The sequence below is a fragment of the Electrophorus electricus genome, chromosome 10 (assembly GCF_041902795.1).
Source record: "Electrophorus electricus isolate QZ-2024a chromosome 10, ASM4190279v1, whole genome shotgun sequence".
Lineage (NCBI taxonomy): Eukaryota > Metazoa > Chordata > Actinopteri > Gymnotiformes > Gymnotidae > Electrophorus > Electrophorus electricus.
The window spans coordinates 1,262,501-1,282,500 of NC_137506.1; the positions used below are offsets into that span (position 1 = coordinate 1,262,501).

General features: G+C 48.6%; 1 protein-coding gene across 1 annotated transcript in view; it reads right to left on the reverse strand.

Moving 5' to 3' along the window:
- Positions 1–16,966, reverse strand: part of rps6ka1 (ribosomal protein S6 kinase a, polypeptide 1) — a 53,968-nt gene extending 37,002 nt beyond the window's left edge. The window contains exons 1-2 of the mRNA XM_035532988.2: positions 16,499–16,966; positions 5,671–5,715 (exon numbers count right to left, since the gene is read on the reverse strand). Of these exons, the coding sequence (XP_035388881.1) occupies positions 5,671–5,715; positions 16,499–16,561 (108 nt within the window). The 5' untranslated portion in view covers positions 16,562–16,966. The remainder of the gene's footprint in view (positions 1–5,670; positions 5,716–16,498) is intronic.
- Positions 16,967–20,000: the final 3,034 nt, after the last annotated feature.

Genomic DNA, 20,000 nt, shown 5'->3' on the forward strand with positions numbered 1-20,000 from the left:
GGAAGCACACAGCTCCGGTAACCTGTCTTCCGACGCCGTTTAGGTCAGCTTGGCGTGCGGAGACCTGCGCTAACGCACACTGCGTCAGTCCTGGAACCGCAATCGTTCCAGCTAAAATATACTGACAAAATGCGTATGAAGCCAGTCTAATACTGTCAGTAAAAAAGATGCAGATCTACCCTTGAGCGAAGAGCAAGATGCGTGTGTGTGTGTGTGTGTGTGTCAGAACTATAACACTATGCATTTTAAATTCTGTGTTTTGCTTTGACAAACATTCCCCTTCTTGCACTTAAATGGCTCCCATGCACGAAGTCTGGCCACACGGACCCCCTGACCAGTGCTCAGGGGCCAACAACAAGAGCCCCAGCTACCGCGGGTGACCCGACTGTGCCAGAAACCGCCTCCGGGTGCTGAAAAATTGATGAGTAATTGCCTGAGTGGCACTTCACAGACGATGACCTCAAAGAAAAATCAAACACACACACACACACACACACACACTCACACTCACACACACACACACACACACACACACCTCTTAAAGTGCTCAGGGCAGTGGTGTGTGTTACACAGCCCCAGTGCAGAAATCAAAACTAGGTGCCATTATCCTGCATTACAGTTTACAAATCAAATTTACACGGATGGAAAAAGCATTTATTACCTCTTTTACCATCGAGATTACACACACACACACATACACACACGTACATGCGTGCGCTAACACACACTTTGTAATCCACTCCTCTGATGATATCAGAGGTCTCGCCAGGTCATCCAGTTCTGAGTGCTGAACTGTCTCAGTAGGCTGTAACGTGTGATCTACCCTCCCTCACACACACACACACACACACACACACACACACACACACACACACACACACGGAGGGACTTTCACGGCGATCTGCTCAGCTCTGCAGTCTTCTTCTGCACATTAATGTTCATCAATGATTCAGCAGCAAGGCCACTTCAGAGCAGCTCGTCGATGCCACTCGGGATACGTGATACCATGACAACGGTGAGGTCAAGCATGCGTGCGTACACACACACACCAGAGAGAGAGCGAGAACGCACGCGCACACATAACCACAGTGGCATTATTGGCATTATAATTCCTGTATAATCCTGTATGCAGACCATATGGGGCATCACTCACACACAACGAAGGTGTCGAGGGTGTTCTTCCGGACGAACACCGATGACCTCTGGACACACACTACAGCGTTTGAAATATGCTACCCGACGTGCAAAACGGGCGAGCCCACACGCCCAGCGACCAATCCGTCACCGAATCGTTTTGTCATTTGTTTTGGCCTTGACTGCCGTCAATCACTGCAGTCCCCACCCCTACAATCCTGTTCATGCAGGAGACCCCCCCCAATCCTAGCAAAGCAACATGACGCTGGATCTAACCATCGCAGTGGAGGACCATCTCGATTTCTGCTCCTTCTAGACTTCTGTTTTGGTTTGTGTTCCATCTCAACCGTTACGGCACATGTTCCAGACGTTCACACACACACACACACACACACACACACACACACACACACACACAGGTCCGACTCGTCCGTAGTGTGGGCCGAGCTTCTGCGTTCTCTCCGTTACATCTTTCACTTTCTCCCAGCTTTAGTAATCCGTCCTTGGGACAGCTGTGTCCATGTCTGCTGTCCCTTATCTGCTATGCTGATGTCTGAATGTTTCTCCACCACTCATCCGTCTGGACCTGGACGTCCCAAAGTTCTCTCCCTCATTCTTCTCCAGCACTCCCCGTGGTTCCTCCATCTAGACTTGGCCGTGTTCAGCTCACGTCTTGTGCACGTTCCGGTACACGACCCCTGCCACATGTGCGTTTCACTCTCAGCGTGTGCTGTACGCCGTCTGCATCGTTGGTCTGGTCTGGCGGGACACAGCACCTGACCTTGTGCTGCCATGGTTACTGACTCTGTGACGTCACCAATGATGTCACTGGTAAGACCGACTTGCACGTTCAAGGCCTGTTAAACGGTATTAAGACCCTTTGATTATAATTCCATAGAGTTTGGAAAATCCAAAATACCAGACATGTACATTCGGCTGATGTGCTATGAAAACAACAGCCTGACAGAGCAGATCTAAACAGGAAGCCTGCTGTAAACTCCATAACGCCCCTGCGCGGTACAGCATCCCTACGCACCTGCTCCATCACCGAGCCTACGGGGTGATGAGCTACGGGGAAACACACACACACACACACACACACACACACACACACACACACACACACACGAGCTGTGGCTCAGTGGACCAGACTGGGTTACGAGCAGACACAGAGTCTCAGACTGCATGACAACAGCTAGATGAAATTTTGAAGAAGAAGGAAAAGTGATATGAGCTCGGCCTCAATTTCCAAACGGTTTGGCCTGCAAAAGGAGACACGGTCTTCACTTCAGGGACGAGACGTTGTATCAGGTGACCACAGAGGGCCAAAACGCCTCCATCATCTCTAGGAGTTCAGACCAGCCAATCAGTGGCTCTTTCGGTTCACTGAGAGCTCCTGCCGTTTTCAAACGGGACCAAACTGGACCAAACAGGACAGCACCACAACAGTTGCATTTCTTTACAGACCGCTTACAAGGCACTTTGCTGTTTGATGAATCAAACTGTTATCAAACACTGAGCGCGAGATGAAATTTCAAGCACCGCTAATAAAGAACGGCTTGTGAATCAAACATCACACTGTGATGAATCTTGGTGAACGGTACAATCGTAAATCCGTTAAGATGTCACCCACAGCAGAGAGACACAGAGGAAAGGAAGACCTCGGAAACGTCTCATTAGTGTCTAGTAGTCAAGACTGCAATCCATCATTTCTGCTGTACCACCCACACACCCACACCCACACACACACCCGCACACACACCCGCACACACACACCCGCACACACACACCCGCACACCCCTACCTTTGTCACTTGTCCAGTAAATGGGACTAGTAAAGTATATGATATGATTCATTTTTGCCCTGCATTACTGGCCAAGATTATTTTGGTCTGTTAGTTCATTTAACATGCGGACGTCTGAGTGGGCAGGAAGATGTGGGCACATGGTTTTAATATCCACGTTTGTTTTCTGTGAGCGAGACCTGGATGCATGCAAACACTGGGGGCACGCTTGAGTGTGTAAACACTACCGGGCAGTCGGCGCTCTCGTGTAAACACTACCGGGCAGTCGGCGCTCTCGTGTAAACACCACCGGCCAGTTGCCGCGCTCGTGTAAACACCACCAGAGGGTCGGCGCGCTCGTGTAAACACTACCGGAGAGCAGGCGCCCTTGTGTAAACACCACCCCCCCTCATTCGTATTCACACACTGTGCTACATTTGGCAAGTGGCAGTTTGAACGACGTCTTGACAAGCTTCCTGTGGGTAGAGGAAGTGCTTGGTGCCCTTCTCTCGCCTCGGCTGGACGGCGCCGTACAAAACAAGGAAAGATTCCTACGATGTGGAGATGAGCGACTACAACAACAAGATACTGCCCAATCAGGTGTCCAGATACTGCACAAACCAACATCGCAAAAATCAGTAACAGTGGGTGTGTGTGTGTGTGTGTGTGTGTGTGTGCGCCCGAGGTTGTCCGGGGCACGGTGGGGAAGAGATAATGGAGGTATTATTAGAAGATCCAGTGTGTCTCTGTGGCACTAATCAAAGGTCGTGTTACACAGCCACACCTGCCACAGGACAGCTAGCAGGACTATCTAGGCCCGCCCACGCCAGTACTGAGCGTTCACAACAGGACAGCTAGCGGGACCATCTAGGCCCGCCCACGCCAGTACTGAGCGTTCACAACAGGACAGCTAGCGGGACCATCTAGGCCCGCCCACGCCAGTACTGAGCGTTCACAACAGGACAGCTAGCGGGACCATCTAGGCCCGCCCACGCCAGTACTGAGCGTTCACAACAGGACAGCTAGCGGGACCATCTAGGCCCGCCCACGCCAGTACTGAGCGTTCACAACAGGACAGCTAGCGGGACCATCTAGGCCCGCCCACGCCAGTACTGAGCGTTCACAACAGGACAGCTAGCGGAACTATCTAGGCCCACCCACGCCAGTACTGAGTGTACACAATACTGATTAACTAGCACTAATGTGCAATAGCTATTACTAGGGTACAGTTAGCATGTAGCATGTGTGTTTACAGACCTACAAGAGGTCCTGGACAGACATAGTGGCTCTGTTCTATAGCTTAATTCTTCATAAGTTAATGGAAAATATATGAATAAAGAAAACAGTCAATCAATCAATCAATCAATCAATCAATCATACATAACACAGCGTCAAACCTTTCAAGAGCCCAACAACCGCACACCCTTTAAGAATCATTAATGAGTGATCTTTTGGGTTGGAGTGGATGTGACCAGTGTGTGTACTTAACACACTGTGTATTAAACTGTACAAGCCAGTGTGGTCGTGGTTTGCTTTATTTATTATAATTAGGAGATTTATTTTAGCTCAGTTACAGTGTAGACCAACTCTGCTGTGGGTCTTGTTTTCCCTCTCTCTCTCTCTCTCCCCAACACAAACACACATTCATGCACCAACGCACGCACACACAAACACACACGCTCCCCCTCTCCACAACTGGTATCAGTAAGATTACTGAAGTGAGCATAAGGCGGCCTTTACGCGATTAAAATGGAACGGGACTCTCAAGGCCATCCTCAAGGTCGGAAGGTCGTGCAAGTTACAGGGTGAAAAGGCTTTACTGTTTTTGTTCAGTTACAGAGACGGCAAACACCTGCACATCAGAAACACAGCCAAGCGCCAGACGTCTGGACAGCACGGTGTACAGTTCAGCCTTACCAGACGCTCGAGGCTCACGGCTTTGAGAGTGTGTTTGTTCCTGTAAATGACAGGAAAATGTGTGTTTTACCAGACAAACGTGTGTAAGAGTGAAGCAGAGTGGGGTGGGGGGGGTTTCCGGCAGACTCGGCTACGGTCCCGGTGGGCCGCACTGCTCTCTGCCTGACAACCAGCAAAACAAGACTGCTGGAGCGCTGCTGAAGATGTCAGAGTTTCGGCGTCCACCGCTGCACCGAGCTGAACGCAAAACCAGAGGGGGGAGAGAGGACGTGAAGGGAAGAGACGAGACAAGCAATGCTGAAGTCACGATGGCAAGTTTACCTGCTGTGTGACCTGACCTCGTGTGACCCGAGTCCCACTCACTCACTCATCGATAGCTGCCCTGGCTCTAAAGAGAAGCTGAGTGTCTCCTCGCACGCACACGCGCACGCACACGCGTACACACACACGCGCATGCACACGCGCATGCACGCGCACACACACACGCGCATGCACACGCACACACACACACACATGCGCACGCGTGCACACACGCACGCACGCACACTCTTTAGCTGACTACTACAGCCTGTGGCACTTCTGCAGTTTCAGGTAAATGAATTAAAATCTCCCCCCACCCCCCAGTCTATGGACATAAGTATTGTATCTCAAGCTTGGTGAATAGGGGTGTGTGTGGATGTGTGTGTGGATGTGTGTGTACACGGTGCTGTGGCCTTAGAAAAGTGCACCAGAATCACCCTGATCTGGGCTGGACAGACCTGGACATTAAACAACAACATGTCCTTGTCTGGTTATGTGCGTGAGTGAGTGTGTGAGCGCGTGTTATGTCCTCTTGCCTTAACTCTTGAAGAGACTCCATCCTCAGTCATGCACTGTCCATTCTGAAAGAGAAGAATAAGAAGGTTTTAGAATAAAAGTGACATGTGTTCATACACGCGAGCTTTGACATTTTAGAGGACGTGTGCATGTATAAAAAGACACACGTCCTCTGAAACCTAAAAATGTTCATGTCTCACACACACAGCCATCAAATATACTCATTAAATTGAAAGTGCCACAGGGACTGACTGAACTGGGAGGACAATATGAACCTTTACTCAAGGTGAAGGAAACATTTAATCTTCATTTAATCTCACGCAGGCTACAGACTTCCTGTCCCTGGGTGTGTGCGCTCTCAGAACACTGCAAAACACGACACTCCGGTGTGCTTCAGTGGTCACAGTCGGCAGCAAAATGAGATTTATTACTGCAGTCGTGACGATGCAGAGCCAGTCAGAGCAAACATACAAGCCTCAAAGGTCATAAGAGAGCCCCCTTCCTGGTTTTCAGTACTGGATGATTAGGAACGTACACGACCAGCAGAGTTACAAAAACACACCAAACTCACTAATGAAACCTCAAAATAAAATAAATAAAATGTTACGTACGATAAAAAACTACTGGTGCAAAAGTTCCTCCAAGCTGAAGTGCTGCAGTGTGTGAGGGGACGGCAGAGTCTGATCAATTCTAATTGGACAATCCTCCACAGGATTACATGGCCACGATCTAATCTAGGACGGCGTATTAAAGCAGCGCAAATCTGATTAGAAGAGATTACATTTTAGTGCTCACAGTTTAGGTTACAGATACATAAATAAATCCCATCACACGTCCAGAGGCAGGGTGTGTCTAACCCAAAGACAGCAGTACGAGTGTGAAGGGACGTACATAAGGGGCACCTGCAAAAACCACACTCACAAACACAGGAGACAACTGATCCTGGATCTGCCAGGAGACCCTTATTCCAGATGAAATTATTAGTGCCATCAATCATTCTGTTACACACACACACAAACACCTCCTCAGCAACAATGAGCTAATTCATCAACTTGACAAATTTACTGCATATTCTATATTATATTATACATTATATAATATTATACTGTATTAAGTTTTTTACATTTTAATTAGGATTTAAACATTATGTTCAATTATCAGCTTTATTGTTTTAATTGCATTTAAATGCCCTTTTAAACCTACAGAAAACACAGACATGTTGACAGCATATACAAAAACACGTTACCGTGGTAACTGACATTCCCTTCGTAAGACATAAAACAAGGCTGAAATGCTTCAGGTCTTCAGTCAAAACACACTAATCTACAGTCAGTTTATTAAAACACTCTGGCACTGTACAACCAAACATAAAACTGTGAAGCCACAAACATCAACAGAGCGCTGCACCGGAAAGAAAACCACTGTGATTTTATCTTGATTTGCTAAGCTGATATAATCTGAACATAGCCTGGTCACCCACTGCTCAGGGCCTCACAGCTGAGACAAACACCGCCAGTCACATGACCTCCACCACACACTGTTCACACTTCAGCTAAACCCAAGAAGCAGTGAACATATGGTGAATGGCAAGGTGGTAAAATATTCCACTTTACACAGCAGGTGGGACACACACACACACACACACACACACACACACACACAAATGAGTCACTTTACCATTATCAGCACTTTCTACTGTTAAATAAGATTCATACTGCATTTTAGTTTCAGGTTGCAAAGATGCACACACAGACAGAGAGAGCCAGAGAAAGTGTCAAAGCCGATCCGTACCTCGACTACTTCCAACCTCGAGTATGGCTCAGCTAGAAACACCAGGCTTCAGGTCTCATGGAGACAAGCATGGAGTCTATTCTCTGTCCTGGATCCCAGATGGTGAAACAAACTTCCACTGGCTGTCCAGACAGCAGAGTCCCTTGGAGTCTTCAAACACAGACTGAAGACCCATATGGAATATTTAAATAACCTCTGACCCTGCTCCTATGTTGCCTAACTAGTACTTATTGCTTATTGTACTGACTGTTGTCTGTTATGGAGTTTGTGTGTTTCATGCTTCTAGTCATCAGCAGTAATTCCTGTATTTCTACAGTATTCTAGTTCACTGGTATGTTGAACTCTAACCTACTGTACTGTACTAGGATTTATTCTATGAGGAAATGACAAAGCAATTTTGTACGTCGCTCTGGATAAAAGCGTCTGCTAAATGCCGTAAATGTAAATGTAATGTTTGTGGTCAGATGTGAAGTCACTGAAAAAGCCCAGCGGTGACATGCCTCCCATCTGAACGTCTGCGCTGACAACTTGACAAGCCCTGAGATGCCTGAACCAAACGCTCCCCCGGCAACACCCTCTGAGGGAGCCGTGCGCGCTGTTCTGACATTTCTCACACTCTCCCTCTGAGGGGGCGGCGCACACACACTCACACACGCTGGCTTTTCACTTACGGAAAGACGGCAAATGAGGGAGACCTGTCTGGAACTGTCAGCTTGATCCTGGGTCAGCAGACTGGGAGACAGTGTGCGTGTGAGCCTGTTGGACACTGGTAAGCAGTCGCTGTTTCACAGGTTACTTTACCATCCACGGAGCCAGACACCAGACGCAAGGGTGGAGTTGTTCCCACAAAGTTACGGGAAATGAACAAAGCGAGATGGTCTGGGTTAATACACACACACACACCCAGAGGTCTGGGTTAATACACACACACACACACACACACACACACACACACCCAGAGGTCTGGGTTAATACACACACACACACACAGAGGTCTGGGTTAATACACACACACACACACACACACACACACACACACACACACACACACAGAGGTCTGGGTTAATACACACACACACACACACACACACACACACACACACAGAGGTCTGGGTTAATACACACACACACACACACACACACACACACACACACACACACACACACAGAGGTCTGGGTTAATACACACACACACACACACACACACACACACACACACACACAGGTCTGGGTTAATACACACACACACACACACACACACACACAGAGGTCTGGGTTAATACACACACACACAGAGGTCTGGGTTAATACACACACACACAGGTCTGGGTTAATACACACACACACACACACAGAGGTCTGGGTTAATACACAAACACACACACACACACACAGAGGTCTGGGTTAATACACAAACACACACACACACACACACAGAGGTCTGGGTTAATACACAAACACACACACACACACAGAGGTCTGGGTTAATACACAAACACACACACACACACAGAGGTCTGGGTTAATACACAAACACACACACACACAGAGGTCTGGGTTAATACACAAACACACACACACACAGAGGTCTGGGTTAATACACAAACACACACACACACAGAGGTCTGGGTTAATACACAAACACACACACACACAGAGGTCTGGGTTAATACACAAACACACACACACAGAGAGGTCTGGGTTAATACACACACACACACACACACACACACACAGAGGTCTGGGTTAATACACACACACACACACACACACACACAGAGGTCTGGGTTAATACACACACACACACACACACACAGAGGTCTGGGTTAATACACACACACACACACACACACACACACACACACACACACACACACACACACACACACACACAGAGGTCTGGGTTAATACACACACACACACACACACACACACACAGAGGTCTGGGTTAATACACACACACACACACACACACACACAGAGGTCTGGGTTAATACACACACACACACACACACACACACACACACACAGAGGTCTGGGTTAATACACACACACACACACACACACACACACACACACACACACACAGAGGTCTGGGTTAATACACACACACACACACACACACACACACACAGAGGTCTGGGTTAATACACACACACACACACACACACACACACACACAGAGGTCTGGGTTAATACACACACACACACACACACACACACACACACAGAGGTCTGGGTTAATACACACACACACACACACACACACACACACACACAGAGGTCTGGGTTAATACACACACACACACACAAACACACACACACACACACACACACACACACACACACACAGAGGTCTGGGTTAATACACACACACACACACAGAGGTCTGGGTTAATACACACACACACAGAGGTCTGGGTTAATACACACACACACACACAGAGGTCTGGGTTAATACACACACACACACACACACACACACACACAGAGGTCTGGGTTAATACACACACACACACACACAGAGGTCTGGGTTAATACACACACACACACACACAGAGGTCTGGGTTAATACACACACACACACACACACACACAGAGGTCTGGGTTAATACACACACACACACACACAGAGGTCTGGGTTAATACACACACACACAGAGGTCTGGGTTAATACACACACACACAGAGGTCTGGGTTAATACACACACACACACACAGAGGTCTGGGTTAATACACACACACACACACACAGGTCTGGGTTAATACACACACACAGGTCTGGGTTAATACACACACACACACACACAGAGGTCTGGGTTAATACACACACACACACACACACACAGAGGTCTGGGTTAATACACACACACACACACACAGAGGTCTGGGTTAATACACACACACACGTCTGGGTTAATACACACACACACACGTCTGGATTAATACACACACACACACGTCTGGATTAATACACACACACACACGTCTGGATTAATACACACACACACACACGTCTGGATTAATACACACACACACACACACAGGTCTGGATTAATACACACACACACACACACAGGTCTGGATTAATACACACACACACACACACAGGTCTGGATTAATACACACACACACACACACACACACAGGTCTGGGTTAATACACACACACACAGGTCTGGGTTAATACACACACACACAGGTCTGGGTTAATACACACACACACACACACACACACACACACACACACACACACACAGAGGTCTGGGTTAATACACACAGAGGTCTGGGTTAATACACACAGAGGTCTGGGTTAATACACACACAGATCTGGGTTAATACACACACAGATCTGGGTTAATACACACACACACACAGGTCTGGGTTAATACACACACACACACACAGGTCTGGATTAATACACACACACACACACACAGAGGTCTGGATTAATACACACACACACACACACAGAGGTCTGGGTTAATACACACACACACACACAGAGGTCTGGGTTAATACACACACACACACACAGAGGTCTGGGTTAATACACACACACACACACAGAGGTCTGGGTTAATACACACACACACACACAGAGGTCTGGGTTAATACACACACACACACACAGAGGTCTGGGTTAATACACACACACACACACAGAGGTCTGGGTTAATACACACACACACACACAGAGGTCTGGGTTAATACACACACACACACACAGAGGTCTGGGTTAATACACACACACACACACACACAGAGGTCTGGGTTAATACACACACACACACACACAGAGGTCTGGGTTAATACACACACACACACACACACACACAGAGGTCTGGGTTAATACACACACACACACACACACAGAGGTCTGGGTTAATACACACACACACACACACAGAGGTCTGGGTTAATACACACACACACACACACAGAGGTCTGGGTTAATACACACACACACACACACAGAGGTCTGGGTTAATACACACACACACACACACACACACACACACACACACACACACACACACAGGTCTGGGTTAATACACACACACAGGTCTGGATTAATACACACACACACACAGGTCTGGATTAATACACACACACACACAGGTCTGGATTAATACACACACACACACACACACACGTCTGGATTAATACACACACACACACACACGTCTGGATTAATACACACACACGTCTGGATTAATACACACACACACACACACACACACACGTCTGGATTAATACACACACACACACGTCTGGATTAATACACACACACACACACACGTCTGGATTAATACACACACACACACACACACGTCTGGATTAATACACACACACACACACACGTCTGGATTAATACACACACACACACACACACGTCTGGATTAATACACACACACACACACACACAGGTCTGGGTTAATACACACACACACACACACACACAGGTCTGGGATAATACACACACACACAGGTCTGGGATAATACACACACACACAGGTCTGGGATAATACACACACACACAGGTCTGGGTTAATACACACACACACAGGTCTGGGTTAATACACACACACACAGGTCTGGGTTAATACACACACACACAGGTCTGGGTTAATACACACACACACAGGTCTGGGTTAATACACACACACACAGGTCTGGGTTAATACACACACACACACACACACACACACACACACACACACACACAGAGGTCTGGGTTAATACACACACACACACACACACACACACACACAGAGGTCTGGGTTAATACACACACACACACACACACAAGTCTGGATTAATACACACACAGGTCTGGGTTAATACACACACACACACACACACACACACAGAGGTCTGGGTTAATATACACACACACACACACACACACACACACACACACACACACACACACACACACACACACACAGAGGTCTGGGTTAATACACACACACACAGGTCTGGGTTATTCAGGGCAGTAGAGATCCCTTCAGGAACCACTGTTGCTGGGCCTCAAGTGTCAGTCACACCAGTGAAAACGGTCGTCCTTACTGACGGGACGGCGGGACAGAGTTCTCTGGCTTTCTGCTTGCCTGCTGTTAACTCAAGCCTCTCTGTCAACTTCTTGTTTTTCAACTTCCCCTTGGTTTCTGGGAGGAAACGCGACTCATCTCCTGCTGTCCTGGACGCGTCCCTGCTCCAACACTGGTCATGTCAGACACACTCACTGGCAGCTTGTGCTGGACATTGACAACGTGATCTTATAAACGCTGGAGGTGTTTCCTGAACATAATGTCGAACAACACTGACAACTGTAAAGCACCTTATTAATAAGACTTAAAACCTGTCAACAACACACACACTAAACTATATCGCGTGATCAATGTGCCTTAATGTCTTAAATAGGTTATTTTTGTACAACGCTCACTGTAAACAGTTTTCCGGAGGCGTTTAAATGTGGCCCGACTGTGCTGGGGTGTGACATTTGCTCTGAGTTGTGAGAAACTCCAGCAAAACTAAATATCATACATAATCACACACACCTCAGATTACAGTGATCTATATACCCATCCCAGAGCACAGCTGTAAAGATAGTCACACACCCCTCCACAGAAGAGGACACACACACACACACACACACACACACACCCTCCACAAAAAAGGACACACACACACACACACACACACACACACACACACACACACACACACACACACACACACACCCCTCCTCCACAAAAAAGGACACACACACACACCCCTCCTCCACAAAAAAGGACACACACACCCCTCCTCCACAAAAAAGGACACACACACCCCTCCTCCACAAAAAAGGACACACACACACACACACCCTCCACAAAAAAGGACACACACGCACCCCCCCTCCACAAAAAAGGACACACACACCCCTCCTCCACAAAAAAGGACACACACCCACCCCCCTCCTCCACAGAAGAGGGGAGACACCCACCCCCCTCCTCCACAGAAGAGGGGAGACACCCACCCCCCTCCTCCACAGAAGAGGGGAGACACACCCACACACACACCCCAAAGACAACGAGTCAGCATACAGAGAGGAGGTGCGAGAACTGGTGAGCTGGTGTGAGGTCAACAATCTGTATCTGAATGTTGACAAGACAAAAGAGATGGTTGTTGACTTCAGGAGAGCAAGACGAGATCATTCCCCGCTTGCCATCAACGGCTCCTCAGTGGAGATCGTCAAGAACATCAAGTTCCTTGGTGTTCACATAGCGGAGAACCTCACCTGGACCCTGAACACCAGTTCCATCACCAAGAGAGCCCAGCAACGTCTTTACTTCCTTCGGAAGCTGAGGGAAGCCCATCTCCCATCATCCATCCTCACTACCTTCTACAGAGGTACTGTAGAGAGCATCCTGAGCAGCTGCATCATTACCTGGTTTGGGAACTGTACTAAACCAGCACTGTACTCTGAACTGTTCTGGCTGCTACCGGTGACTGCTATGTTCAGTGTAGCATGTCACTGACTCCTATGCACAACTCGCTTTACATATGCCCAGTACTGTGTACTGCACTAAATAATTGCACTGTCTACTCATTTTGTATTTGTCCTGTATTTATTATTGTTTATTTAATGACATTTTTGCACTATATTGGACTGTTTGCACTTGTGTAGCATGTTGTCTGTTGCACTGTTGTTTTGTGTTGCACCATGGTCCTGGAGGAACTTTGTCTCGTTTTTGCTGTGTACTTGTATATAGCTGAAATGACAATAAAACCTCGAACTTGAACCCCCCTCCTCCACAGAAGAGGGGACACACACCCACACACACCCCTCCCTCCTCCACAGAAGAGGGGACACACACCCACACCCCCCCCCCTCCTCCACAGAAGAGGGGACACCCCCCCCCCTCCTCCACAGAAGAGGGGACACACCCACACCCCCCCCCCCTCCTCCACAGAAGAGGGGACACACACCCCCCCTCCTCCACAGAAGAGGGGACACACACACACCCCCCTCCTCCTCCACAGAAGAGGGGACACACACACACCCCCCTCCTCCTCCACAGAAGAGGGGACACACACACACCCCCCTCCTCCTCCACAGAAGAGGGGACACACACACACCCCCCTCCTCCTCCACAGAAGAGGGGACACACACACACCCCCCTCCTCCTCCACAGAAGAGGGGACACACACCCCCCCCCCTCCTCCACAGAAGAGGGGACACACACACACACACACACACACACACACACACACACACACACACACACCCCTCCTCCACAGAAGAGGGGACACACACACACACACACACACACACCCCTCCTCCACAGAAGAGGGGACACACACACACACACACACACCCCTCCTCCACAGAAGAGGGGACACACACACACACACACACACACACACACCCCTCCTCCACAGAAGAGGGGACACACACACACACACACACACACCCCTCCTCCACAGAAGAGGGGACACACACACACACACACACACACACACACACCCCTCCTCCACAGAAGAGGGGACACACACACACACACACACACACACACACCCCTCCTCCACAGAAGAGGGGACACACACACACACACACACACACACACACACACACACACACACCCCTCCTCCACAGAAGAGGGGACACACACACACACACACCCCTCCTCCACAGAAGAGGGGACACACACACTTTTCATTCCTTAGTGGGTGAGCCCCATTAGTGAAGCAGAGCTGTGAATGCGCACACAGGTGAGCAGGTTGTTTCAGAGCGTACGGAGGTCTGGTTGATGCAACGTGTCTGCACAGGTTCAAGAGCAGGACGCCCACACAAGAGAACGTCCTGGTTTTACTCAAATAAACCAAACAAACCGGGGAATCCTTGCTCTGTTCCACGACACACAGACACACACACACACACACACACACACACACACACACACACACACACACAAAGGGAACAGAGCATGCCAGTCTCTTAACATCAGTTTATCAGTGTGCAGGGGTGTGTGTGTGTGTGTGTGTATGTGACATCAAAAGTGTGTGAGAGTGTGACAGAAAAAGCATATAGTGGGGTCACTGATCCAGATGCAAAATTCACATTAAGAACCAAGACCCAGACCAAGACTATGGCTAGATTAAAGATTAAAGGCTAGATTAAAGAGAATATCACTGGTTTTAGCTCTAAATTAGTCCAACATGGGGGGTAATTCATGTCCAGGAAAGCAACCCCAAACGCTTATTCTTGTGTCTGCCTAAAATCTGCCTAATAACCAGAAAGCTGCACTCACGTGCCTTAAACAGGTGAGGAGGTGTCACCCCGTGAGAACAGCCATCACGTGCGTTCAGACACACAGTTCTGATCTGCGATCAGTCTTTTACCTTCCATGTCCAGATCACTAGAAGGGGCGCGAGAGGTTCTTCCTCGGGAAGATCTGGCAACAAGGAACCCAGAAAAGAGCGCTCTCGCGCTACCTCGGGAAAGGATCTAACGATCGCGAGGCGTGTCACTTTGCTCTCGCGTGATGTTTCGTGTCTTATTACAAACACTCCGATTTGCCCCCCCCGAGAAAACAAACAAAAGAAAAGCGCCAGAAACGGTGAAGAACAGCGGCGATGACGCGCTTAGGGCAAGGCTCGGGAAAAGAATGCGTGCGCGCTGAGCGCCTGGCACGCTCTCAGGGAGCAGACACGGCTGCCATGGTTACAAAACATTTAACCTTGCTCCCGCTTTGACGTGAAGCCGGCTCGCGCAGGCACGGGCACCGCGGAAACCTGACAGAACACGCCGACGCGCCGCGCGAGCACCGTTTCCCAGCGCTGCGGCGTGAAACGTAAGAACCTCGGCGCGAGGGCTGCAACCGAGTTAGTCGTGCGTGCACAAAGCAGAACTGCAAGCCGAATCCTTACAGTTCGAGACAGACACCTGCCCGGGTCCTCTGGCGCATCTCAAGGCAAAACTACCAGCCCGGGACATTCGCGTGAGTTTACTTCTGTGGTGTGCTCGTGCCGCCCTCCTCCTCCTCCTCCTCCTGCTACTCCTTACCTCCGTCTCCAGCTGCACGAGCTCCATTTTGGGCCATGGTTCCGCGAGCTGAGCAAGGGGCATTTTCAGCGAGACCTTTTCTGCCGATGTGCAATCGAGGTTTTGGAAAGACCCAGTAAACCAAATCCCGGAAAGGCGTCAGCCCGAGCGCGAGGAATCGGTCCACTTCTGCGCTACACTGCACACTTGGCACGCGCAACAGCAAAAAGAAACGTTTTTTCTCGCGCGACCCCTAGGAACAGCGTGCGGTTTTGTCCACGCAGGTGAGCTCGAGGTTACAGGGAAGGCGCGTTCTGATTTAGTGCAGCCACGCTCGCGACGGAAGCGTGACTGCTCTTTCGGACACAATCTCCGTTAAAGCGGCTCGGTGAAACCCCTGTTCCCCGCGCCACGCTCTCGAGCGCTGCTGGTTCTGTTCTGAACCGAATCCACCGTCCTCGGAATGAACGAGCGTAAAGGCGCGTGAGCCCAAGCTCGTCATTGGCAGTCTCGCGGCTGTTATTAGCCGGCCCCTCTTTCGCCCTCGTGAAGAGTGCGCGTTCACGCCCCCTGTTGGTCACCTCGTGAGGCTGCTCGCGGCGCGGACGACATGCACCAACAGGTTGCGCGGTTGCATCTAACGCCTAATGTGTGTCGTTTGCTCGCGCTCTCGCGCTGTGATGGATAGATGAACTGGGTTTTATAAACATTTATTAACATGCAAAGGTAAGAAAAGTGTTTAAAAAGGGAGAAAACGGCCATTCCAAACACGCACGGGCTGTTTTGACCATGTCGAAAAATTTAAAAGTCTGGTTAAAGTGCTGCTGTAGCTCGTGGGTTGTGATGCACGGACCAAATCGTGGCTCCCGGCGCTGAGCGGTTACTATTGGCAACCAAAGAACGGCTGCTCGCGCTGCAGGTTGCGCTGCCAAAGGAGCGCGGGCGCAAAGCTGACTCGCGAAGTGAGCGCGCGCTCGGGCAGCGACGCGGCGTGAACCCGGAGCGTGCACTGGAGAGAAAACACGCCCGGTTGGTTCATACGGTGGCGAAAATCTCTCAGAGGTCAGCGAGCCATGGATCTGGAAAGCGCGAGGTTCACAGGATGAGAAGGATGAACCGTGTGAGACTTGAGATGTTTAAAAGATGAGTCAAATACACAAAGATCTTTAAATACAGGCCTTCAGTAGGAAAGTCAAGCGGTCCTGAGGGTTGTTTTATGCTTCTGTAAGTGCAATTGCGGGCCTAACACTGTAATGTTGCTTTTGATATACAGTGGAATGCCAAATACAGTCAGATGAGTGAAACACACGTTTGGGGTATCTTAATAAACATCTCTGTTTATCTCACACATCCAGTAACGGAAACAAGAACAGTCACTGAGCAGAAGTGGCTTGATAATCTGAAAGTTTCACACAGTCACCAACGTGTCCTCTTCCTGTACATACACGCAAACAATTCAAAGGCTACTGCGAGACTTCAGAAGCGGCGTCTTCCCTCACTGCAGGGAGACCGAACAGCTGGTCTGGTTCTTCGGTGTCCAGTGGAGATGGTCTTCACTCTGCACACTCACACCAACTCTGCGCCCAGGAGAACGCCAGCCAGGGTGCGTCTGGACCGGCCCACTGGGTCTGTGTGCAGGAAACCACTGAGCCTTCGATGGCCAGAGTTATAACCTCTGCTCTGGAGTAGCTTTGAAGGATCTGGCAACCTGCCTAATGCAAAGCTAAGGTAGTGTAAGGTAGTCCTCACAGTCAGTCTGGGAGACATCACTGGTACCACAGGAATTCTAGACTAGAAATGAAATCTATCCTTTACAGGGGGCCAGGTGAGGTCTGCCTTTACAGGGGGCATTGGTGAATATGTAATTCTGAGCACATTATAAGTTTCTGAAAGCCTTTTTGAATAATTAGAAATGAAAAACAGCAAAATCTTTATGTAGACTGATGAACTCAATAAATGACACTGCCTTCATCAAAGCCGTCTTCTTTATTGTCTGAAAACAGACCTGAAAACACACTCACACACACGCACACACATTCTGTATATATATGTGTGTGTGTGTGTGTATATATATTATTTATTTATTTTCTTATCTGAAATATATATATATTTCTCTTTCTCTCTCTCTCTCTCTCTCTGAAGGGTTGTCAATATACAGGCATCCATTTTGTTTCTGTGGACAGTAGCAGATGGTGTGAAGACGCAATGTCCAGTGTGTCCAGCACACCACACTCATAAAAACCCAGGAGTTTGATTCCTGCTTCACACTAATAAAAGCTCCATGCTCAGCATGGCCTCACACACTTCACAAACATTTTTGAGAACACACGTCATTATGTAATCCAAGCTGCTGTTGTAAAACACTCTTGGGACAGAGAGAGAGAGAGAAGGAGGGAGATAGAGAGAGAGAGAGGGAGAGAGAGAGAGAGAGAGAGGGAGAGAGAGAGAGAGAGAGAGAAGGAGGGAGAGAGAGAGAGAGAGAGAAGGAGGGAGATAGAGAGAGAGAGAGAAGGAGGGAGAGAGAGAGAGAGAGAGAAAGAAAGAACAACTACACTGAAGAAGGAGTATCATCGGTATCTTGAACTCTTGATGCTCGCCTACAAAGCAAAAACTGGACCAGCCCCTCCACACATGCGGTCAAAGGTCAAAGCCGATCCGTACCTCGACTACTTCCAACTTCAAGTATGGCTCAGCTAGAAACACCAGGCTTCAGGTCTCATGGAGACAAGCATGGAGTCTATTCTCTGTCCTGGATCCCAGATGGTGAAACAAACTTCCACTGGCTGTCCAGACAGCAGAGTCCCTTGGAGTCTTCAAACGCAGACTGAAGACCCTTATGGAATATTTAAATAACCTCTGACCCTGCTCCTATGTTGCCTAACTAGTACTTATTGCTTATTGTACTGACTGTTGTCTGTTATGGAGTTTATGTGTTTCATGCTTCTAGTCATCAGCAGTGATTCTTGTATTTCTACAGTATTCTAGCTCACTGGTATGTTGAACTCTAACCTACTGTACTGTACTAGGATTTATTCTATGAGGAAATGACAAAGCAATTTTGTATGTCGCTCTGGATACGAGTCTGATAAATACTGTAAATGTAAATGTAATTCTAATGTCAGCTCCTTCCACTGACACACTGTCACCTCTGACACAGTGCAGTGCAGTCTGGTGCCTGTTTGATCTATCTGACTGATGTATGTCAGAGCAGGTAGATTAAAGGATTCCATTTTACCAGCTCTGGTTTACAATGTGACTCACACTATGAGGGACACGCACAACCTTCTGCTTTAGTTCTATGGTTTGTACCTTTAAAAAGTATATCAGATATGGAAACACCTTGGTTTCCTCCCCACAGCCAATGAATTGGGGCTCTGGTCAAAACGCCACTTTGCCGTGAACTGCCTCACCCACCAACATGACAGAAAAAGAGAAACCAAAATTCTTTTTGCTGGACTGGCAGTTTAACTCAAACAAGGAGCATGCCAAATTTTACTGTTGCATTAAAACAGAGGCATTCCAA